General features: G+C 47.6%; 1 protein-coding gene across 1 annotated transcript in view; it reads right to left on the reverse strand.

Annotated features, from left to right (window-relative positions):
• Galnt18 (polypeptide N-acetylgalactosaminyltransferase 18) overlaps window positions 1–17,517 on the reverse strand; it is a 319,360-nt gene extending 301,843 nt beyond the window's left edge. The window contains exon 1 of the mRNA XM_006978593.4: window positions 16,796–17,517. Within this exon, the coding sequence (XP_006978655.1) occupies window positions 16,796–17,030 (235 nt within the window). The 5' untranslated portion in view covers window positions 17,031–17,517. The remainder of the gene's footprint in view (window positions 1–16,795) is intronic.
• Window positions 17,518–25,075: the final 7,558 nt, after the last annotated feature.

The following is a 25,075-nucleotide window of genomic DNA, read 5'->3' on the forward strand; positions in this document are numbered from 1 at the left end:
TTCCTGTCCTGTTGGCTCTTCCAGTCTCAGTGACAATCCACCCGGAGCTCCACAGAAGCCAAAGCCTCGCTCAGAGGCGGCTGACTGCTGGGATCCAGCTCCGTCCTCCCCCTCCTGTACCACGAGATTGCTTTGGTTTGAAGGTGACCACAAGTGACAGCCTTATTAAAATGAAGACATCGAGGGGCCCCTGCAGGCTTCTCGCCAGCTGACTTCTGGAGGGGCTCAGCACGTGCTCAGTGCAGGAAGCAGGGAAGCAGGGAAGCAGTTCTGACCACACTCACGTGCAGAACATCAGCTTCCCTTTGATTAAGCCAGGGGAACAGCAGGGTAAGCTGGAGGTGCTGTGCGAAAGACCCAGGGGCATGTGTCTCCTGTCCCTGACCATCTGCTGGGCACAGCCTGAGACACAGCCTTGCCTCAAGGAGGCAACCTGCTGCCTAGCAAGGTGAGAACTAGTCTCCAGTCTCTTCCCCTTCCAGACAGCTCTGGAGGCAGAGAGCTGGATGCAAATCTTGACACCACCTCTTTTTGAAAACTTTTAAGTGGGCCTGTTTATTTATTCATGTATTCACTCAACAAATACCTTCTCAGTCCCTATCATGTAACTGGTGCTATGTGAAACCCTACAAAATGGAAAAACAACAGGAACCTATGTCCATCTTGAGAAAACGCACAGTCTTCTGAGGAAAGGGGGCATTTCACGGCTCCCATTCAGCACACTACCCCACCTGTCAAATGGGGCTGATGTCTCCAGGCTTCCTTTAAGGATTAAGTACTGTGAAATGGATTAAATAGTGTTAAGCATCCAGTTTATGCCGGCTTGCTACAGTCAGGATCCATGTTCTGGAGAAGCCTGTGTGCCATTAGAAGATGTTGAAACTTCTAGGAGATGTAGCCCGCCTAAGGGAAGTTGGGTTGTGAGAGTGTGCCCTTGAACAGGACATTGGGACCTCTGACCCCTCCTCCCCCCTTTCCCTTCCTGACTACCTAGAAGAGAATGGATTACCTCTACCATATGCTCTGACTACCATGTGCTGCCTCACTTCAGCCAAAGCAGCCAGAGCCAGCCGCCCAGGCTCTGAAACTATCAGAACTGTGAGCCAAAATTAACCCTTAGAACTCTTTAGAAGTTGACTGTCTTAAGCACTTGTCATAGAGACAGAATGCTGAGTAGCATGTTGATAATGTAAACTTTCTCTCTTTTTTCTTCCCTTGGGTGTAAACTCTCTGCATCCTGCTCCATTGCCAGCACATTGCACTAGGCACTATCATATACACCACCAGGGCTGCAGTCAGGTTCAGGTCAGCAGTGCAACATCTTCAAGTCTGGTGGGGATTCTGGGAGGAGAGAATCGAAGCTCAAAGGATCCAGACCAGCCAGGGATATAGGACCCCATCAAATGAAGACTGAAAATCCTGCCCACCTTGTCTTTCAAGGGTGTACATGGCTCCATCTGAGAACATACCAGAAGGAACTGACAGAAATGTCACCTGTGGTAGATAAAAGTTCCTGAATGTGCAGAGAACCATCTAGACCTGGATTTAAGAGTGCTGGATTCTCATCCCAAGCCTCCAAGGTCAAGTGGAAGTCTCAAAACAATTACCAAATGGCGTTGGGCTTCAGAACTCTCGGCCGATGTCCTGAGCCTGTGGACCCCAGTGTTTCCTCAAGTGCTAACATGCTCTGCATCTCACTAAAGATCCTTCAGGCCAGAACCTTCTAGACTGAGCTTTAACAGAGACAGGAAGAGGAGGGAGACGGCAGCTCCTTCCGTCCTAATATGCAAGCAAAGTGGGGGGGAACTGGAGGATGGCTCAGCTGCCGCAGCTCCACACTGAGGCCGCACAGTCCAGTGGTGCATAAGATGCCTCGGCTTAGATCTCCAACACTGGTGGATTTCCAGAGGAACTCAAAAGGACTGGGGCCTATTTTCCTAGAATCAACTGAATCCACAACTCACAATTATCTAGTTTCAGGTAAATACAGTTATTTTTATCAGTCTGCTAAGCCAACTGTCTTCTTTATTTAACAAAGAACCTGTCAATCAATAACCAATGTCAATCAATAAAGGAACAGTTTCTATCTAGATAGTTTCATGATTTCCCACAATTCTCTCTGGTAAGAAGTCAAAGCGAGTCCCCCAATGTGCTGTCTCTAGGACTTTAACTAGATAAGTACTTTAAAAAAAAAATGCAGAATGTACCCTCCCAGTGTAAAGACTACATGCAGCTCTGGATTGTAAAGGATGTATATTAAAATTATATCCTACAACAAAATGCACATTTTGTAGAGAGAGAGGAAAGAAAAGATTAAATCAAATCTTTCTGACAATTGTCTTAAATCACACCTTCCTGGCTGCTGTTGCAATTATACGCCACATCACTTTGAGTTAAATCAAACCCGCCCTGGCAGGAAGATGGGCTGGTGTCACTCGGAGTCAGTTTGGAGGTCGAGATGAAAAGAAGACATGCAGCTCCCATGTGCCCACCTCCACAGCAGTAGGAAAGGAGGCTCACCAGATGGGCAGCCTGACTCTCCCACCAGCCAAGGTCTCAGCAGCCCAGAGCATCATCAACACCAACTGCCACCTGCTGCAATGTCAAGTGGCTTCTACCAGAAAAAGGCATGTGCACACATAATGGCAACTTGCTGCCTGGCGGTAGTGGGTTGCACCCAGATATCCCTGAGCCAGTCTCTCCCAACACAATGTCACTAGTGTTATTTGGTCTCCCTTGAATGTTAACATGACCATCTCAGGCTTGACAGACCTAGGATAACCCTAAGGAGTTGCACCAAAATGGAGCTGAAATCCCATATTCTAGGGGTCGAAGCCAGAAAACACATTCATTCTTGACTGTTTTTCTGTGCAATACTCCAGGGAGGAAAGTGTGCAGATGAAGGGGAGAGATGCTGAGGAGATGACTCAGTCAGTAAAGTGTTGGCCATAAAAGCATGAGGCCCTGAGTTCAGATCCTCAGCACCCAGATACAAAGCCAGGCATGGCAGCCTATGTCTGGAGATCACTGACCAGCCAGCCTAGCCAGATCCGTGAGCTCCATGTTTAGTGAGAACCCATCCCTGAAACAAATAAGATGAGATGTAGTTGAGAAAGACACTGAACATTGGCCTCCAGCCTCCATACGCACACGCACACGCACACGCACACGCGCGCGCGCGCACACACACACACACACACACACACACTGTGAACATGTTCACATATTCCTCTCTTCCTCCTCCTCTCGCTCTCACGCCCTCACACACACAAAGGGAGGAGGGAGAAAAAGGAGGTAGGGAGATGGAATACAGAGCACACTTCCTCCATGCTCACCCCTAGTGGGCAGGGCCAGATGCTTTCCTGCACCGTGATCAGTATAGCAGCCCTGCAATGGCACAGGAACCATTACCTTTATCCACGCAGTTGGGAAAACTAAGACACGGGCAGTGAAGAGACTTGCCGTGGTCATCCGACCCACCAGAGTCACGGTGAATTTGCAGGCCCGCCGCTTGTGCTGATCTTGTCTGCCATGCTGAGGGGCAGGGTTTCCTTCTTCAAAGTAAGTGTTGGTTTGAGTTACTGAGCTGCCCTCTCCGTGCCTTGCCTACTCCACTCCTCTAATCCCTTGTTCTTCAAGTTCCACGTACTCTGTGAAGCCCAGGCAGATGACTCCTTCTTCTAGAATACTGTACTTTACACACTCCTTATGGGGGTTAACTGCAAAAGATGTTGTTTGGTCTTCTCAACTTGATAACATGCTTTTCAAAGAAAAGGACCCTGTAGGACAGATTCTGCCATTGCCCACCACAATTGGCATAGTGCCACGCCAGCAGAGGCAGACTCCTGCTCGTTAGGAAATAGCCAGAAAACAGCTCAGATTGATGCCTTCACCAATGTGCACCTTCGCTTAGCCCGTCGAGTGGTTCCTAGTCCTAGGGCATTCCTTTCCCAGTGGTCTCTGGGGCTGCACAGCTAGCTCCCCACCCAGCCAGTCTGTCCTCATGCCCTCTTACCATCACCCTACTGTGGCATTCTGGCCACCCCATTGCTGTGCAAACATACCAAGCACATTCCCGCCACAGGGCCTTTTCACTGCTTTCTGTCTCCACTGACCCTGTTCTTCCCTTAGACATATACATGGCTCACATCTCACCTTCTTCAAGAGCATGCTGAGAGGAGAGCCATTGGCCACCACATTTAATGGCAACATCTTCATATTGCACCATTGCCATGTCCTCACAATTTCCTAGGTGCCTAATAAATGCTGTTGAACGAGAAAGACCAGAATCTGAGTGTGTCACCTAAAGAGGGCTGGGGTGCATACCAGGATATTATTGTGCTTACAGCCAAATGCAGAATAACAGGGACTTGGGGGTACACCTGTGATTTCTCCCACCTAGCTGTGGCTGTTCATCTGTTCCCATTCCCAAACCCCAAAAAGATGGTGGCCTTGAGGCCAGTCTCCCATGCCTGCTCTACATGGAATATGACTCTAAACATTGTATTTCTTCCCTTCACTGGAAACTCTCTGGTAGACCCAGCCACGCTTCCTAGCTCCTTTGTGGCCATCTAATGGTTTCCTGCCCTAAATCTAAAAGAACCCCAAAATGAAGCCATGGTTTAAATGAGTGCAGGACACTGTCTAGACTGAGTCCTCTCTCAAGAAAGAGAAACAAGCAGCCTGAGGGTCTCCCTCGCCTCCAGAGGGCTGAGTCTGGAGAACTCCTGGCTAGTTCTCACCTACACATCCAAGAAAGGAGGCTGTCATTGGGTCACTCAGTAGCCCAGCTCAGAGCCTCAGCAGTCACAAGGACTCCCCCTCCCCTTCTGCCAAGTCATGTGCAGCTCTTTAGCCCAGAGAAAGCCATGATCCTCTTATCTCTTAATTAGCATCCTTGAAGCAAAGAGCAAGAGAGGCCCCTGGCCCCTTGTTGTAAGGCTTAATGGAGTCAAGGGGTCTCATCTAATATAGCTGATTGCCTTTGGACAAGTTAAGTATAACCATTGAGCCTTAATTTCCTCATCTGTAAAATGGTGCAATGAGGCTTCCTTAGAGGTTCAAACAAGGTGGCAGTCAGTAAACATTTGATGTATAACAGGTGCTCAAAGACCCTCAAGTCCCATCTCTCCCATGATTCTCCAGGAGTCCAGACCTGTTTTTACTGCTGTTCTTCATTGGTTCCATTCCAATTTTTGAGTCATCAGCCAAAGTCTTTTCTATTGGCTTTCCATTGTGTTTCTCTTCTAATCTGAATCCCTGGGTTCTTCTAAGATAAAGGTCTGGCCCAGATGTACAGCTGAAAGTCTGACTCCTGTAAATTCTCCTGCACATCTCTGTGAGTGAGCGCATGAGTGTGTGTGTGTGTGTGTACATGTGTATTGATCAGATTGAATGTCACTCCTACAGTGCTGTCCACCTTCCTTTTTCTCTGTGAGACAGGGTCTCTCACTGGCCTGGAACTCACCAAGGCGGCTACACTGACTGACCAGTGGGCCCCAGTCCCCATCCGTCTCCACCCAGCACTAGGATTACATGCACACACCACAACAGCTGGCTTCCACATGGGCTCTAGTGATCGGACCCGTGTCCTCATGCTTGCAAGGTACCTTACTGACTGAGCTGTCTCCCGGCCTCTCCACACCCTCTTTTAGAAATGAAAGTAAATCAAATTGGAGGAGCAGCTTATCATTAAAATGAAACATAGACACTGAAGATGCCAAAATGTTCAAAGACACTCCTCCAAGCCCAAGGACAGGCAGGCAAGTCTGAGGCAGCCTCCTGCTCCTCCCCCTCCCCTTCCTGGCTTCCTCTTCCCCATCAGAGAAAGGCAGTGGTTAGTTAGACAAAGCCTGACCAGCAGCTGAAATCCTTTGAGGTAGGAACCACATAATCATCCAGCATCAGAGCTGCAATAAAGAAACACAAGACAACTCTACCTTGGAACGCCAACCACAGACCAGCTGAACGAATCTGTAACAGGAGATCAAAAAGGATCTTCCATGTGGATAACAGAAAATGTCACTGAGCAAACAGGAGAGATCAGTTCAATAAAGAAATGGAGTCACACCTGCAAGTCTACAGTGAGATTTTTGCTTACATTAACTTCCCAGCACATAACTCACAAGGTTATTAATACAGACTCCTACTGTTTGGAGCAAATAAACAGCTGTTGGTGTTTTGTGCCCAAACCACTTTATTAGGGCTTTCCTTTACTGCAATTGTCTCTCCCTTTCCAAATCCTGAGAGGCGCAGACAGCTAAAAACAGAGCACCAAGGCAAAAAGAAAAACAAGGAGAGAGAGGCGGGCTGTGTGGGCAGGGAGATAGGGCTGGGGCTTCTGGGACCTTCGACATCGTTCTATAAATCTCAGACAAAGTCAGCATTTGAGAACAGGGATGCAGGGTTATTGGAAGGCTGGGTTTGCCCCGGTATTGGGAACACATCACTGAGGCCATCCACCTACGTTCACCCGGGGCTTGGACTCAGTAAATCACCCTAGGACACAGGATTGTGTCAGCACACAGGAAAGCTCAGTACTCAAAAACAGTACTCAGTAAGCATGTCCGGCACATCATAGTGGGCAGAAACTCATGGGTGGAACTTAGGTGAGTCTAGCTGCTGATGGAACATTGCTTTTCCTACAAAGATAAATTCCCTGGGGTCCCACAGATAGGGGACTCTTCACTCACACTTGCAAGGCTTTTCCCTCTACTCCACCCCACTCACTTCAAGATTTGACACAAGGATAAAGCAAGCCACCTGTCTGCAAACTCTTGCATTCTCTTACTTGACCCAAGGCCTCTGAGCTCACCCTCATAGTGTCTGCTAAAATGATCTTCTCTTCCTCTCTTTGAAATGTCCTTATTTTGTAAAAACCATAAATCTTGGGGACAGCCACCCTTCTTGACTCTAACACCCATCAAGCTCTGTGACCTTGGACAAATTATTTCCATTAGGCCATTTTCATTTGCTGTCACAGACAACGTGAAGCTGGGTAATATGTAAGAAAAAAGTTGGTTCTGAAAGTCCCAAGTCAGGTCTCATAGGTTTGGCCTCTGGGGGCTTTCAGCTACCACACAAAATGGCCAAAAGAACACAGTGGGAGCACTTGTTGGAGGGAGAGAGCAGTCCTACATGGAGACAGAAAGCAAGAGTGGCTTGCTCACAGTTGAAAGTGTGTGTCACTTGGGGACTAACTGGGTTCTAAATGAACTACAGGGCTCTCTTCCTAAGGTGATGCCATCAGTGAACTAATCATCTCCCACCAGATTCCAATGCCCAAATATCTGGGAGACACTCAAGTCCTTCCAAAACCAGGGACTTTCTAGGGTTCAGGTTTATCATCTCTGAAATCACATCTCTCTGGGATATTGAGACCAAAGGAACCAGAACTCCTCTCCCAGAATTACTCTCCATTTAAATAAGGATAGTAATGAAGTGATCCCACATGGACAATGCCTGTCCAGGCTCTGACCCAGTATTCTCTTTCCAGTCTTCAATTCCATTTGAAGACCGTTGCCATTAAAATGAAGCAAAGTTTCTCATTTCAAATCTCTTTTTTTAGGGCTGGAGAGACAGTTTGGTTAGCAAAAATCCTGCTCTGAAATCACACGACCAGAATTCAGTCCCTAGAACTCATTAAAAATGGCAAGGATGGAGGGGCATACGGGCCATCTCTGTGCTGGGGAGGCAGAGCAAGGCTCCCCTGGAGCTCACTGCTCAGACAACTGACTTGGTGACTTCCAGGACAGTGGGAGACTTTGTCTCAAAACACAAGATATGCAGCACCTGAGCAATGACATCTGAGGTTGTCCTCTGGCCTCCACAAGTGTGCATACACACACACCAGGGCAAGCACATGTATTTGTGCACACACATGCACAAAATTTCTCTATAGCTTTCTCACTCTCTTATTCATTGGTCCACACAGTTTTTGTCCTGTTCTCCTAAATTCCCAGATTCCATCAGCATGGCGCATATTATCCCATTCTTCAAACCATGTTTTGGCCAAGGTCTCTGAAATACTTTTCCCTGCCTCTGGAATCTCAATGGGTATTAACTTGAAGTCTCCTGAGAACAGAGATGTTTGGACAAGTCAGGCATGGAAACTCAACTAAGCACCCAAGATGCTTAAGGTCCAGTCCTGCACATGCCTTCTCAGGGTGAGCCACTTTGAGACTTGAACTTGGGACGTTGGTAGAATTAGAATGAGAGCATTCATGTAAGAGCTGGTACCAACCTCTCTGGGCACTGTTTTCCATTGTCTTTGCCTGACCTGGGGTGGAACAGTTCAGAACTTCTTTGGAACTTCCCTTCATCATCCTTTGGTGAGCTTTTGAAGGTCAGTGGCAATAAAATGTGGCCCACTTAATTGTGCCTGCTGGCCTCCGTGCCACTTCAGCTGTGTCTTCATCCAGGAATGCTCTCAATATCACACTGGCATTAGATATCTAGTTGTTTCTACGTGCACCATTAAGGACAACTCCATCCTCCAAAACCAAACTCACCACGCTGAAGCTGAGCATTGGGCAATGAAGGAGAACCCCATCTCCAAGCTACACACACACTGCAGTGATTCAGCTCCCACTGAATCTCCAACCATAACTGTGGAGCCAGAAAAGCCACAAAAACAGGAACATTCACATAACCAGGACTTCTTCCTCTGAAAGTTCCAGTTGGCTGCACTCAGCAGAGTCCAGAGAGTGCACAGACCCACAGAGAAGGTTCCAGAACAGCTGTTGCTCACAGTCACTGCCACAGCATACCTGACGTGGGAACAGTTGTGAGGTAATTTGCTATTAACAATAACTTAAGTAGCAAAGCTTAGGAATGATTAACTTTAACTCCACAAATTAAAGAGATTTCAAGGTTAACACACTTCCCAGCATACTAATGTGCTTCACTGAGTGGGAAAGAAAAAGGTGGGGCGACCAAGAATGCACTGTCGGGACGTGCCTAATCCTGGCACTGCCCTGGGGTGAGCGCCCTGCATGTGAAGGCATGTGTGCAAGGAAATAGGAATGTGGGGAATCCTTATGTGCAACCTTGCATTGCAAGTTGTAGCTGCACGTGACTCAAAGGCAAAGCGCGGTTTGAGAAGACAAAATGTGTGTGTACTTTAGAACAATCAAGTCCCTGACAAATTGGAGATTAGCATAGAAAAATGGCCTGCCATTCACAGACTATGACAGCCACCTGCAGCTCCAGTTCTCTGCTTCTGGTTCTGTGTTATCAGAGTCCCTGATATTTATAGACAACTAGGGTGACTGAGATGGTTCACCAGAAAAAGGTGCTTGCAGGAAAATCAGATGACCTGAGTTCAATCTCCAGGATCCACAGAGTGGAAGGAGAGAACCGATTCCTATAAATTGTTCTCTGGCATGTGCACAGCACAGCATATGCATGCCCATAGCCCCATCTCTCCCCAAAGCCCACCTGGCTGCTCTCTGGCTCCATTTATTCCCCCATACTCAGTAGGGTATCTCCCCAAAGCCTTCAAATGGCATCCCTTCGGTGTGCTTGTGCAGAGGAAAGCAGGTCTCTCCAGACTCTTGGATAAAACCCAAGCAAAGAAAATGGGCAAGAAACCCAAAGAGACCCTCCTACTCACAGCCACACAATAGCACCTCCAGCTTCTCAAACAAGTGGGGTCAGAATCCTGCATAACAGCAACGGAAGTGCTCCTAGGGCTTGTGTGTGTAGATTTGAATCTCACAAACATATCGGAAAATCTTAGGAAACTTTAGTGGCTGGCACTGACCTTTAAGGCCCTCACAAGCTGGACTGTGGCTTGCTTTTGATTCTAAATTCTCCTTGAGATCCGCCACCAAACTGCTTATCAAGGGCAAACAGCGCTTTATGTCAAGTGAGCGGGAAAGAATGTGGAATTCATTTATTTTGCAGCCTATACACTTCTGTCTAAAAAGGAAAAGTCCTTGGTCACAGGGAGAAGCTGTATTCTTTGGCAAGGTCCTTCTGCTCCGTAAAGATGTGTGCCTGGGCTATTAACAAAAGCAATTAGGCTCGATCCTGAGTCCTGCTGTTGACACCCTCAAGGCTTCGGTGTCTGTTATGGACAGAATTTTCAAACCAAAGCTCATTCCAAAAATTAGAGAGCTGTGCTGCCCCAACTACAACCTTCCCTCAAACAAGCTCCCCACAGATACTGCACTCTCCTGGTAACAAACCCTGCCAGTCAAGGAGCAAAGGGGGACACCCGAAAGCTACAAGGAGCAGATGAATGTCCACACCGAGGACATCTCCTGGTTCTCTGGTACCCCCATCATCAACCCGATGTTGTGGATCTGAGACACACTAATATGCACACTGTTGGCCTGATAAGATTGAGAAAACAAAGCACGGTCCACAACTCGACCTCCCACAGGTGGGATAAGGCTGACTCTGAGGAGAAAGATGATGGATTTAGAAATGAGTCACATAGGAAACTGGTCTCAGCTGTGTTCAGAAGGACAGATAGACGGTGTGAGACCCTTCCATGTCACCCTGGACTTGCTAATTCTCTCAAATGCTTCAGACTACCATCATCCCTCACAGAAACACAGCTGTAGGACTTCTCTTTCTCTCCCATGTGGCTTTCAGGCTTCCCTTTAAAAAGTGGAACCACAGCCGGGTGGTGGTGGTGCGCACCTTTAGTCCCAGCACTCGGAGGCAGAGGCAGGTGGGTCTCTGGGAGTTCGAGGCCAGCCTGGTCTACAGAGTGAGTTCCCGGACAGCCAGAGCTGTTACACAGAGAACCCTGTCTCAAAAGGAGAAGAAGAAATGGAGGAGGAGGAGGAGGAGGAGGAGGAGGAGGAGGAGGAGGAGGAGGAGGAGGAGGAACCTTTAAGAACTGAACTAATTTACCAAACACTACATACAAACCATAAGGAAAAAGTGTTGTGGGGATGCTGGGGTTTATTGGATGTTGGTGATGACATTTGACCCTGTTACTATTAATAAGGTCTCAAATTAAACCTGGAAGTTCGCAACTCCTGGAGACACAGTTGGAAAACCTCTGACCTAGGGTGTCTATTTAAAACAAAGATTAGGGGCTGGGTAAAATGAGGAGCTGAGTTCACATTGCAGTATCTACATAAAAGCAGGGCATGGTGGTACACATATAACCCCAGTACAAGAGGCTCACTGGCCAGCCAATCTAGGCAAGACAGCGAAGTCCAGGTTCAATGGGAGACCCTGTCTAAAACATGTAGTGAGTGATTAAGGAAGATTCTTGATGTGAACCTCCAGCTTCCCCTCACGTGCACAGGTGATCAAACCTGCATACCCGCATGCACACCACATACACCAATCAAAATAAATTCAAAAATAAAACCAAAACATATATATAACATGTATAATATAGTCATCATGGGTATCTTACTAATTTATTAAGAAATCTATGAAAATGTGTAAAATACACAAACCATCAACACTGAGCCTCCAAGAGAAAAATTATTCCCACAACTCAAAAATACACAGAGGGGTTCAGGGAGAGTATCAAGTTCTGCCACAACCAAAGGAGGACAAATAAAAGGACTCAACTGTCTTGACAGTAATTCCATTTGCCCAGAAAATGCTGAATGATAACACCGAATGCCAGCCCTCCATGACCCCAGCACAATACTGCATTGTCAGTGGCTGGGTGGAAAGGCTTTCCTTTTGAAAAATAATATTTCATAAAAAATGTTCATACTCTGTCACTGGTAATCTTACTTCTGCAAATACATTTTTTGAGAATAATTCAAAGAGAAAAAATAGGTGATGCAAAGACATTCATTTTTTCCCCCTAAGTATGTCCATTTTCTAACAAATGTCCAACATTAGAGAAAGTCAGATGAAAAGGCTACATTGGCGGTGGAATACTATGCAATCATTTAAAGTATTGGGGGACGTTTTCTTAAGCAATCCTCCACTCCACTCTGCAAATCTGCCTGCTTCCTCTTTCCCCTGTGAAACATTCCCTTGATGTTCTTGTCCCTGTGTGGGCTTCTCAATAGTAGGCTGCACCTCCCCCTAACTATGGAGTTGCACGCTTTCCTCCTGTGCACTAGGTCTGTTCCCAAGCACAGGAATACTACTGGGACTTGTTGCTGCAACTGCTTAATTTAATTACATGCTATGGAAACCCGTGAAGGCTGCTAAAAAGAAGAGAGTGGTGATCACTAGAAAAATTAATGTCAATACTTGGGAAGACTTGAGACAAAGTGGTCACTTAAATAGTCAAATCAGAGGTCAGAAAAATCATTCCAAAAGATCAGGCAAAAAAATCATAAAAATATCAGGCAACTACATTGAAATTGCTTCCAAGTACCTTTCAGTCCCTAGGGGATTTTAAATAAAATGGGAGAAATCTGACTTTATCAACAGGATGGAATGATGCTGGGATGGGAGTGATCTATGCACAGAGGACAGTAGAGCATCTAATAGCAGACCCACCCCAAGGGCAGCATTTTTACTGAGAGCTTCAAAAGCTACTAATGGCTGTGCATTTTCAGTAGCAGTCAAAACATTGACTCTGTGTGTAATATTCTCCCCTCTTCCTCTGATGTTTGAGCTCATTGACTCACTTGAAGTTCCATCCATGCTGACGGCAGGAATTTTATTGTCCTTAGAAAACAAGTGGGGACCAGGAGTGTCCCAGTTCCCCCAAGGTCCCCAGTAACTCCACCCAGTCCCTGCCAGAGCAGCTGAGGCACCTCAGGTTGCCAAGAGATAAAGGTTGAAAGAATAAACTATGTAGCAGAGAGAAAAATGCTTCTTTAAAAAAAGGCCAAAGAAAGAAGAGGATACATATGTATCAACAGTACGGTCTCCTTACACGTGTAGCCAAGTAGGCAAAGCCAAAAGGAGGGCTTATGATTACAAAATAGTTCCTGGCATAGAAGGGATCCTGGGAAGTTCCATACATTCTTAAATTGTCCCTTAAACATTGGCACACTCTTAACAGATTCAAAAAGATACTAACCAAAAAGAAAGGAAAAAAACCCGAACGCCATTTTTGTTTGCACTTGACATACAAAATCAAACATGAACCAGGACCGGGATGGCTCAGTTGATGGAGCGTTTGCCTAGCAGGGATGAAGTCTGAGTTTGATGCTCAGCACCACGTAAGGTGGGAATGGCGGCACACACCTGTAACCCCAGCACTGGGGATGTAGAGGCAAGAGCACGCAAGGTCCTCTTTGCCACTTAGCAAGTTTCAGGCCAGCTACATAGTGTGTTTGGGGCTAGCCTGGACTATATGAGATACTGTCTCAAAAAGAAAAAGAGAAAGGGATGAGGAGGAGCAAGAGCAATTTCTCTTTCCAAGTTCTCTCACACTTGGGCTTCCTCTAACATCTGTCCATCTGACCATCTCAAACAAAGTGTAAGGTTCTGAGTTGGAGCCTGTACTAGGAACTACTTGGTGTTTTCAAGCCAACAGGATACATATTTTAAAGTCTGAAGTTAACCACCCTGTCGTTTAACATCTACTTGGTTAAAAAAAAATAATGTTCAAAAAATACAATTTACATTCTCAAGAGATTCTCACACACCATCTAATTAAATCATTCAATCAGAAAACAAATTAAAATGAAATATCACTTTGGTCCCCAAGAGGAAAATCAACTTTTCAGTCATGACTAGAACAGACCTCTAGGGTGCCGCTCCAAAGCCTCTTCTAATTGCAAGTCCTCAGAACATCCTGCTGAACACTCTGACATTTGCAGCTTCCTGGACAGCTCTCCTTCCAAAGAGAAGAGGCGCTTGGGCGATGCTCTGAAGCAAAGCTTGTCCTTCAGAAACTGGCAGTGCCCCTACTCATGACTAACTAGGATGCTGGGCATCAGTTCAGGGTAGTCACTCGTCTGTCCAGACTGTCTGTCTCTCTTCCACCTGCCAGGGACTACCAAAGAGTCATCAAACATTCGTTAAGGGAATGTGACCTCTGCCTTCTTTGGGAAACCAACCAAAACCCAGATCTGCCTAGTATAGCAATGGAAAGCATCTTTATGTGGGGACACTCCTGACCCCACCATCCCTCCAAGATCCTCAGATGGCTGTTCACTAGGATACATCCATTCCCACCGCTGTCAACCAATACCAGGACGGCACTCTTCCACCGTGAGCCTCTGGCCATCTTAGCAAACAGTATATTATACAGTTAAGAACACAGACTGACACCTTCTTAGCCTGAAGAACTAACAACCAAAATAAACACTAAAAAGAACCTAGATGTCGTGGCACCCGTCTGTGATGCCTGCTGAGATGGAAGGATCTTAAGTTCAAAGCCAACCTTACATGACTAAATGTTAAGACCTCTTCTCACAGCGAAACAAAACTGAGACCCTGAAGCAGCTATCTGAGTTCAAATCTCTGAGCTACTGTGTAACCAAGTGTGACCCTGGATCTGTGGGTCAAACAACCTCTCCAGACCTCCGTTTCCACATCTGTAAGATGGAGCTAATACCACCAACCTCACAAGGCTCTAAGGGTAAGTCAGCTTACACAAAGCTCTGAGAACAAGGCACAGCACATAACAGAACTAGAGTCCTGGGCTATTCTAGTTATCAGCTCCCCACCCCCAACCTGCACCCCCACCCTCAGCTCTGTGATGTACCAAGGATTATTCAGAAGGCTCTCCTGATGCAAAACTTAGGCAGTGAGTCTATGGAAACAATCCACGTCCTTAAGGGCAGGAATGATCTCACAGACTTTACAGGTCTTACCTTTGAGCCCTAAATCCAAGCACGGGGACTGCTCCGGAACCCTGGAGGGGGTTGTCATCATCACCACACTACTACAGCACAAGCAACCAGCTAGCCTCCTCCGCGTCTGCCTGCTTCAGGCCTAGCCTTTCACAAGTCACTCCCCCACCCACTGTGAGTAGTGGCCTTGGCCTTGTCATTTCCTACTGCCCAAAGGACACGTGGACCAGTCTAAAGAGGCTTCTTTAAAAAAAAAATCTCCCCTAGTTTATCAGGTAAACATTGAGAGGTTCTAAGGTTTCCTAGTAAACAATTACAAGTGGGTTTTTTTTTGTTTGTTTGTTTTTGTTTTTTATCTTTCAGAATAGTTTTCATGTGGAGCCTTGTGAATCATGTGACATGGTCCACATTCAACATGATAGGGGTCTGCTCAGTGCTGAGCTCATGAAATCCTTGAAATTATTCCTGAAGCAGCCCTTTGCTCACTTCTTCCCTAACTAGATAGAAAAGAACAGGAGAATCATTTTGAACACATACACAGAGAATATGTGAATGAAAATCTCTCAGAATACATGTACAAATCGGAAATGTCAGAGCAAGGCACAGACTTGAGTCTATCTCCCGGAACATGCCAAGGCTGTATTTCTATTGCTGACTAATGTCGATTCTGACCCAAGGGACAGAAGCCACCAAGTAAGAAATGGCAGCAACAGGCATTATGGCACAGACAATTTGGTCTGTCAGTTCAGTGCTTGGGTGAGGCTGAGGCAGGTCTGAAGTAAGAGCAGTCAAAGGCCCTTCTTCCAGGGGCCTCAAATCAAGTGCTTGTTTTTGTCAGTTAGAAAGCACAACCAAGGTGTGTGGGGGGGGGTCACCTTTCTGCTCTCGCCTGAACCCGGTGAAGCCTTCCCAGGGAAGGAGCCAATCTGGCCACGTGGGAGGGACACCAGATCAAAAGTAGTCCCTACCTTGGTAAATAAGAGAACCTGCAGCTCAGATGCTGCCAGAGTCTACCAGACTCCCAGGGGCCTGTCGGGTTTACAGGGAAGCCAGCTCTTATCTAGGAAAGCAGGGGACACCTGAAGAGGACAGGGAGAATCCAGATTGCTAGCCTCAGTGAGCACACCTTACTCCAGGTGCCCTGAGCTCCATCACTTCCCTTTGGCACTCATACTACCTGGGTCACATCGGGAGAGTCCTTTATATCCCACTTCCTCTTTGAACCTAGTCTAGAGACACCCACCCATTACAGCCTTGGATTTCAAACCCACTTCCTGTGGGTCTGTCTACTCTGCCATGACTGATTCCTGGGCAGGGAGTGTAGCTGCCTTACAAATTGGCCCTCACTGGGACCCGGAAGGCTCTGAAGGAAAGGCGCAGACTCGGTGGGTTTTCTAGGGCCCCAGACAGAAGCACCAGCTCCGTGGACTAAGCTTCTTCCTGGGTTTGACACCTGCTGGTAGGGAAGGGTCCTGGACCTGCAGGTGTGCTGTAGCTAAGGACGGTTTTCCACTGAAGATGCCCCTGCAGTCCCAGCACTACTGGGGCTGAAGCTGAGGCTGGGGCCGATCCTGGGGCAATGTAATCTTTCGAGCCTGGGTTTGTCCTGAAGCTTGCTGCTTCTTAAAGCCCACAGTTAGGGTCATGCAGGGCATCTTTCCCGTCCCTTAGAGCGGCCAAATGAGCTCTTTTGCCCTTGTACTCTCTCTTGGGTACACAAACATCCACAGTCAGACACACTCCCGGACTAGTGTGTGATCCTGCGATCCCGGGAAGAAGCAGATGGAGTCAAACGCACATTTGGACACGTGTGTAGCACGTCCCCATACCGACAGCAAGCTGCACACACACACACACACACACACACACACACACACACACACACGTATGCATACACACGTGTGCCCAAGAAAGACTCGCAGGGCTTCAGACACAGACGATCCAGGACACCAGTCCTTGCAGTCCCTCCAACCATGCAGCTGCCACCCCAAAGCCCTCCCTGCAGTCACTGGCCTGATACGCATTGGCCTCAATGCATCCCACAAGCAGAGCACTAGGCACTCCCTGGCCGTGCGCGTGGCTCAAGTTTCCCAGGGCGCGGGTACCTTGGATGTGTTGTTTGATGACATTCTCCAAGTGGTCCAGCCGCTCGATAATTTTCAGGGTGTCCCCTTTATCTTCCTCAAGCTTCTTGTCGGGCGCTGGCTCCTGCCCCCGCACATACACGCTGGCGATGTAGTTGGTAACCCAGCCCACGTACAGCAGGCAGATGATGTTGGTCATACCGCTCAGGATCACGCAAGTGGACACCAAAGTTTTGGTCTTCCTGGTACACACCATTCTGGGGTCCCTCCTCCATATAGAGCTCCCGGGGCCCCTCCTTGCTGCGCGCCCCAAACTCCCCCGCGCTCACACCCCTTGGTACGCCTGGGGCCTCTGGGGCGCCAGCACCCAAGTCTTGAGGATCTCCAAAGATGGGTCCCCTGACAGTGCGAGCCGCGGTGCCGAAGTTTGCAGCTCCCGCCGCTGGCCACCCTGAGAAAGAGCTCCACAAAGGAAACGAGGTGGGTTTGTTTGTTGGTGGTGGTGTTTTTCCCCCCAAATTCAAAATCCCCTAGTCTTTCCCTAGGCAGTCAGGGGTGGCCGGCAGTGGCGCGATGCGACCTGCAGTTCTGGGAAACTTTGTCACTGCCAGGGCCCGCTGCCGCGCTGCTTCCCATCTCCAGCGCCCGCTGCCTGGGAGATGCCACCAGCCCGCGTCGCTCCCTGCTCAGGAGAACCGAGGCTGTGGCAGCGACCCAAGGAGCGAAGCAGCACGGCCCGGCCCCCTCCGAGCGACAAGCGCCGCCACCAATCGCGCTCCGGCTCTGGAGAGGGGCCGGGGCTGGGCGGCTGCGGACCAACGAGTAGGGGCCAGGGGGCGGAGCCCCGCCCGGCGCCCCACCTGCTGGCCACCAGCTTTCGTCTGGGACGCGCCGGAGCTTCCCGGTTCTCAGACCACCCGGACCCGGCTCCTGCAGGCCACCAACCGCCAGTCCCCGACCCAGGCCCGCAGACTCCGCCCCTAGGGGAATTCCGGCTATCTTGCGCGCAAAGGATCCCAAGCTTGAGGGGTGGAGGTGAATACGATGTTCATGTCCCCTCACCTGCCTCAGCTGAGGGCATTCTGCTGCTTTCCCTCCTAAAAACTGAGTCCTTACCCCGCCCCCCGTCGTTTGTTGTTGTTGTTCTTTTGTTTATTTATTAATTTTTTTGATAATCGAGACGCAGAACATAGAAGTGGCCAAGCCTTTTAATATCCACTCCTGATTCGCTTGCGCCTCCACCCTGCCCCTGCCCTCTGCTGGTCTCCAGGGTGTCACCAAACGCCTCCCGGAAATCTCTAGGAGAGGCACTAGTGAACTGTGAAAATGTCTCTAAGTCACAGTTGCTCCCAAGATTGTTTAAGTCTGTGCAGTTCCCATGACGTGGTCGCGTCTTACAAGCCTTTACTGTTTATGGAGCCCACCATACCCCAGGTACAGGGAAACCTTATATGCAGTGATGGGGCAGGAGGGAGGATGCCATTCTCCACGACCTGTAGAGTTCCCACACATACAGTCCTCATGGCTATGCGGAGGGCAGCAGAGCTTTGCTGGAGAGGACCGGAACTCACAGCAGAGGGCCCGCTATGTTTCCTAGTCCAGCAAGTGCTCCTTCATTTCATCCCATCTTAAAACGCTCACTTCTCAGAATTCTTTAAACAAAGTCTTTCCATAACAGATTTCCTTACCTTCTCTCCAAGTTGTGTTTTCTGGCTGGGAAAGAAGCTTGAAGATGAGGCCACCCTGTGGGCCAGCACTCCAATGAGCCATGGTGATATATACCAGGCAGCTCACTTACCAGACTTCTGAATTCAACGACCTTGTCCTAGAAAAGAGGAAGCCCCAAACCAGACATGTTATGGCACTTTAATACTACAGACAAAAGGTCCCCAAAGATGCTGAGAAAGTGAAAAACCTCCAAGGCTCTGAGAGGAGGTCTCTCCTCCCCAGCTGGAAAACAGACTGGGGCTGAAGTAGGGAAAGGAGACTGGTGTGAAAATATGGGGCACCTTCAGTTTCTAAAAGTACCATCTGCTGGCTACACAGACAAGGGGGAAAAACCATCTCTCATTCTCCATCCACAGAAGAAGGGTTCTCCATTCACAGCCCTAGAGGCTGCCTGTGGGCTGCCTTGAGCACCGCTGGTGGCTGAAAGGTAATCCTGGGTTCAACAGAAGAGTCCTGGAAGTTCAGCTCTCACCAGATCCTCCTAAAGGGTCACCAAAACACACCTGGAGGAGACAAAAGAACCCCATTTTGCATGTTCTTATGGGCAAAGCTCCAAGACAAAGAAGTAGAGGGGCATTGCAGGAAAGAAACGATGTGGAATGTATGACTTTGTGCCAGTTGATGCTCCAAGACAGGGTGACTACAAAGAGTGTGAAAAAAAGAACAATCAAACAACCACCACCAACATAAACATGGAAGAAAATGTAGAATGGACTCTGGTCTCTGAAAAGCTGCCAGTAGCCACTGAGCCTCTGGTTTCAATCCTTGCTCCGCTATGTGTTATTACATGAGATTGAGCAAGATTCAGAACACCAACAGGACCGTTTCCCTCACGTATCAAATATAGCAATACCTTCTTGTTTATGAGTATAAAAGGAGAGAACATACCACAGGGCTTAGGACAGAACACACAGTGGGTACCGAGGCTCGTGTGGGCATCCTTCCAGGATGTGGTTCTTCTTTTTCCAGGTCCAAGAACACCACCTTGCTGTTTAGCAAACCTTCCTTTTTCTACTGACCACTATCAGTTCTTCTCCCCTACTGGAAGTTATAGGATCTAAGGCTGTGGGCAGCAAGGAAGGGGTTTATCCCTTAGCTAGCTAAGTTCCACCTCATTGGCTTTCTACTTACAATGTCTGTCTTCACCATCAGCAGTTCAGTGATCATCACAGGTTGATAGGATTTTCCAGAAGGAGGGCTCATTTCCTGCAGGCCTTATTACCCTACAAAGCCTTAGGCTCCAGCTCAAGATCCCAAAGCCTTGGTTAGAAACAAAGGAAATGGAAGAGGTGTTATGTAGACTTTATTCACCACTCTCTTCAGAACCACGAGGTCAGAGGGCCTAGTGTCTTTGCAAGCTCCCTTTATAATGGGTTCTTGGTAGAGAGTCATATCTTTGGCCCTCAGTTCAATTATATTCAACCCAAGAGGAACTCACCAAGTTCCTGACATTTTGTGGAATGACCAGTTGCCCAGGACACTTGCCCAGTTTGCTCCAGACCTGTGGCTTCAATGTAGGTTTCACAGTCTCAATAGGGGCCTCTTTTGTGAGCATGGAGAGGTGTTCAATTGAGAAGGTTTGTGACTCTCCACTTATGTCCCTCATCTAACCCCCAAGTGTCTCCTCACTTGGCTTTTAACAAGTCCTGCCTGGGGATTCATTATCAGGCCCTTGATGCTTATCAGAACCGAAGAATCCCTCAATAGTGGAGGCAGGCAGAGAGACACAAAGTGCTGCTTTAAACTTACTCCGAGAATCTGAATCTAGTGTGTCCTTCCACTCCAGCCACTAGACGTAACAACACACACGGGGCTGGAGATCCTGGGGCTCTGCCCTGTATAGACTGAATGTCACCCTTGTTATACACCGGGGAGGCTGCTGCTCCCCTAATGTGACTTGAAAGCAGCCTCTGTGTGTATGGGGGGGGGTATGTTGTTTATAAGACAGTCTCACTACATAGTTCTGGCTAACTAAAGCTCTCTAATGTAACAAGGCTGCCTCTGCCTCTCACGTCTTAAAGACGTGCACTGCTATGACTGACCTTTCATAGAATTTCTTATCCATAGAATTTCTTATCCACATGTCCAGACACACTGCTATGCCACCACTGCTAAGCCTTCTTCAAAATGTCTTTGATAACACAATTAGGAAAAGTGAATCTTGGAATTCAGCCACCAATCCCTTACATTCTGGGCAGGAATCTACTCCTAGGAGAGGACTGACAGTGGCCACCTGTCCCCACCAGATGGCAGCACTGTGTAAAGCCACTGGGCCTGAGGTGCCAAGAGAATTTGGGGGCTTAACCCGAAAAATGGGCCCTGGTGGTGGAAGGCCTCAGCCTTGGGCTGGCTTTGTGGGAAGCAGGGTGACAGACAGGCACTTAAGGGAATGGGGACTGCTGAGTTCCAAGCAAAGATAGATACTCAATTCAGAAACAAAAGCTACAGAGGCCCGTGAATGGGTGCTATGAAGCCATAGTCCTAAAATGTGACTGACAGAAAAAAAAAATCCTACTGAGAGTGGGAAAAGGAAATAGAAAGGTTTGTTTGATGCCTCCCTCAGGCCAGGCCTAAGATCTCATATACTGATCTTGAACATGGACTAGGGAGCCAGACCCAAATCCTGTCATTTACTAGCTGTGGGACCTCAGGCAAATTTACTATTTTGTGCCTCAAGTTCCTTCTGCAAAATGGGATAACAGTGACATCACCTACATCATGGGGAATATTATGAGAATTTAGGTTATATGAAGAGCACTGGTGGCATTGTCTAAGTATTGGCTACCACTGCTCTGAGTGTCCAAATGTCACCCAGAGCAGCTTTCCTCTGAGAGCAAGGGTCAAGAAATTATGACCAAAGGAGCCTCTCATTCCTCTGTCACCTTCCCAAAGGATCTGGAGTAACTCCAGCTGCACTCCAGTGCAGATTCTGCAGGAACCCTGTGACTAGGCCCATCTGCCCCACCCTGTCCCCTTAATTCGGGTCATGTGATAGTATATTCCATGCACATCAATGTTGGCTGTCCACAAAGACTCATAGACTACATTCTCTTAATGGAGGAGGCTAGCCAAGAAGCAGCTGTAGTATGGTAGGATAAGCTCTTAGCTGATGTGTAAATAGGAAAGAGAGGTGCAAACAGATGATGGGGACAGCAACTTCATCCCACTCCCCCCCCCCCCCGCCCCCGGCAACAAGTGGTCTGGTGGATTCTGCCATTCAACTACTAGACGGCTCTTCTCGACAGGCTCTTCCTCCCTGAAGGAAAATGTTTACATGTTCCTATAACAAAGGAGCACCATCCACTATATGAAGAATGTATACAAACCAATCCAATGGAGGGTAAAACTATCCAAATTGGAAAAAAATTGAAAAAAAAATAAGTAAACAATGAAAGAGAAAATGCCAACAGCCAAGAAACATATGAAAGGATGATTAAGCTTGCTAGGAGTTAGAAACATTTTTCTAGCTACAGCTGCCATAGTTCCTCTACCAGGTTGATTTAAAAATATAATATTGTAATTCAAAGTATTAACAAGAGTATGTGGGAAATAAGTACTCACAAATATTTCAGTGAGAATGTAATCAGAACAGCTACTTGGGATGTAAGACAGATGATGCACATGACCCTTTGACCTTGCACTCAGAGAGTAGTCCCTGGACCAGTAACATCAGTGACAACAACTATAGAATGTCAGTTCCATCACACATCAACTCAGTCAGAATCTGCATGTCAACACTGCCCCCAAATGCTTCAGATACATCCTCTGAGAAGCCCAACACAAGAGAGAGAACCCATGGTTATCTTGAAGAAGGGTTTCTGGGCCTGTTGATGTAGGCTTGCAATCCCAGCTCCTTGAAAGGCTGAAGCAGGAGGACCCAGCCCTTGCCTGGACTATAGATTAAGTTCAGGGCCAGCCTGAATCCTGATAGGAAGTGGGGTTAGGGGCAGAGACACAGCTCAATAGTAGAGATGTCTACCAAGATCTGCAGTTGTGGCCAAGTTATGCAGGTACCCTTGGGGACCAGAAGAACGGAACGTAAGAGCCCCTGGAGCTAGAGGTACAAGAGTTGTGAGCTGTCTGACATCTGTGCTGGAAACTGAATTTGGGCCCTCTACAAGTGCAGCAAGTGCTTTTAATCACTGAGCCATCTCTCCGGCCCACACTGAGAGCAGTTATATGGTCATGTTTATCAATGTGGTATCGTCACAGTGTTCACACACATGAAAGCCAGACCTGGTTTTGAATTCCACTCCTGCCATGTGCTAGTTCTGGAAATGTGTATGGGTAATTTATGACTCGTATCCCAACTTCCTCACCTGGAAGATATCATATCCACCTCACGGGATTGTCTTGAAGATGATGTAAATGAATATGTGTAAGGCTTGGTACTAAGTATTCTATCCATGTTAGTTCAGATCGTGCTCAGCGTTTTTATTTAATAATGAATGATGATAATTCACTCCCAGTCCATAATTATACATATTATATAACATATGCATGCAACCCAGGAACTAAATGTATACTTCTAAATGTTTTATTATATAAAAGGATGCATAGAAATTTTTCTATGCTGTTGCTATAAGTAAAAATGAACCAAGTTAATCCACAAGGTCTGGCTGTGCCTCATTAGGCTACCCAGACCTGCAGGCAGGGAAACTAGTGAGGCCCTGCCCACATGGGTCTTCTCTTGACCTTCATAGCCACTCCATAAAGTAAGTTCTCTCTCTCACTTTATGAATGCGAGATTGTATCAGATGTCAAGCATTCAAGAATAAACATGGTAGAGGCTCTGGCTCTGAGCCTAGAGCTCATCCTACTGCAGAGACAGTTTATGGACAACTGTCTCCCATAAAGGGATCAATGATCAGACTTAAAAGCAACAGACACTGGAAGTATTGCATCAGCAAAGAAGACTGGAAATGAGAAAGTGCCCAAGCCCTACTTGGACATTGCCTCCTGAACAAGGAAGAGAGATGTGACACACACACACACCCTTTCAAAAGTAACCATCTGGTTGGACATGACATTTCTAGAGTCCCTATATACAGACAGTACCAGAGACCTCAGAGCAAGCAAAAGCACCCCTGGAACACCCTGGTATGAACCCCAGGAAGGCAGGAAGAGCCTGAGCTAAGCCATGGAATCCTCTATTTTAGAAAATACCTGGTGGCTACCTAGATGGGCAAAAGGTCAGGAGGTCCCTTCAGCTCTGCTCTACCTAGATCCCTCATTCTCAGCCTTAGAGAAATAGCAGGAGTCCCCCCTGAGGAATTGCAGGTGCCTGCCAGACATGAGGAGCAGTGACCTTTTCCATACTGGTACACAGCAGTCTGGGACATCATCAGCCCGTAGGCAAGCTCTGGGCTGTATTGTCAGCCAGATGGTGAATAAAATATTCAACAGTCCCACCAACTTCTCTCAACAGCGAGGTGACTGGCTTGCTTGGAACAGAGTGATTTCGGTAGGAAGCCCAAATTGCAAGTGGCAAGAGGCAGCTGGGAGGTAAGTCTGCAATCTGCTTTTCCTGACAGAACTGAGCCAGAGCTTGGGGCAGCTTGGGTTTACAGCATGCTGAGATCCCCTCCTCAAGAGATGTGGAATATGTCATCAAAGGATTTGCAGAATTCTGGTTCCAAGACAAATGGCAGATGCACAAAAGTACAAAGTGCTCAGAAGAATGAGTCCAGGTAAAATCGCCTCACCAGCTGCCTATGGATACTCGGATGAGGCAGGACAGATTTACAGAAAGCACCACAATTATTTTCCTGGCAAAGCCCAAACCCAGAGTGGCAGGTACTCACTCACCCAATGTCCACAGGCTTCCCCCGTAAATATCATGAAGGGCCTGATAGGCTCCAGAATACAGTTAGGACCCTATGCTCTCAAGTAGTTGGACAGACAGGGTGAAGTCCTTGGGTCCCTACCCCAAACATCTTGCAGGATGCCCAGCAGATATTGAAGAGGGAGGCCCACCATGTTAAGTGTATGCTCATTAGAAAAGCTAATTCTTGTCTCACTTATATTCCTACTTATCAGCTTGTATTCTAAAACCAAAACACAATGCAGATTTATCTGTTTTTCAATAAATTATCAAAAATACCTGACTTCTTACTTACTCCTCAGCATTGCAAACATCTCCAGAATATTTCTAAACAATGTTGCCAGTTGTCACAATGTAGTTAGTCTAATGGCGTTTCTCAGGCCTCCTCTTCATTTTTTCCTGTCTTGAGCCTTGCTGTCTTCCCCTTCTGTGCGCTACCATCCCACTCTTGCTGCTGAGACACTGTTCTTCCCATTATCCTCCTCTACATGGTCATTAATCATCACTGTTCCCAGGATCCCTTCTACGCCTCTCTCCCTCAATTCTCTCCAGTCCTAGTCCATTCCATTCACAGACCTTCAACTACTTTTAATCAAATGCACATGAGCTCTGCCAGGTCTCTCCTCCAAGCTACAAGCTATACACCCAGCAGCCTGCTGACATCCGTCTTTACACAAAACAAAAGCATCCAGAATTCAAATGGAAAAACAAGTGCATGAGTTCCCCTTTCTCCCTTGTCTCCAAATTGG

Source organism: Peromyscus maniculatus, chromosome 1 (assembly GCF_049852395.1).
Source record: "Peromyscus maniculatus bairdii isolate BWxNUB_F1_BW_parent chromosome 1, HU_Pman_BW_mat_3.1, whole genome shotgun sequence".
In the NCBI taxonomy this organism is placed as follows: domain Eukaryota; kingdom Metazoa; phylum Chordata; class Mammalia; order Rodentia; family Cricetidae; genus Peromyscus; species Peromyscus maniculatus.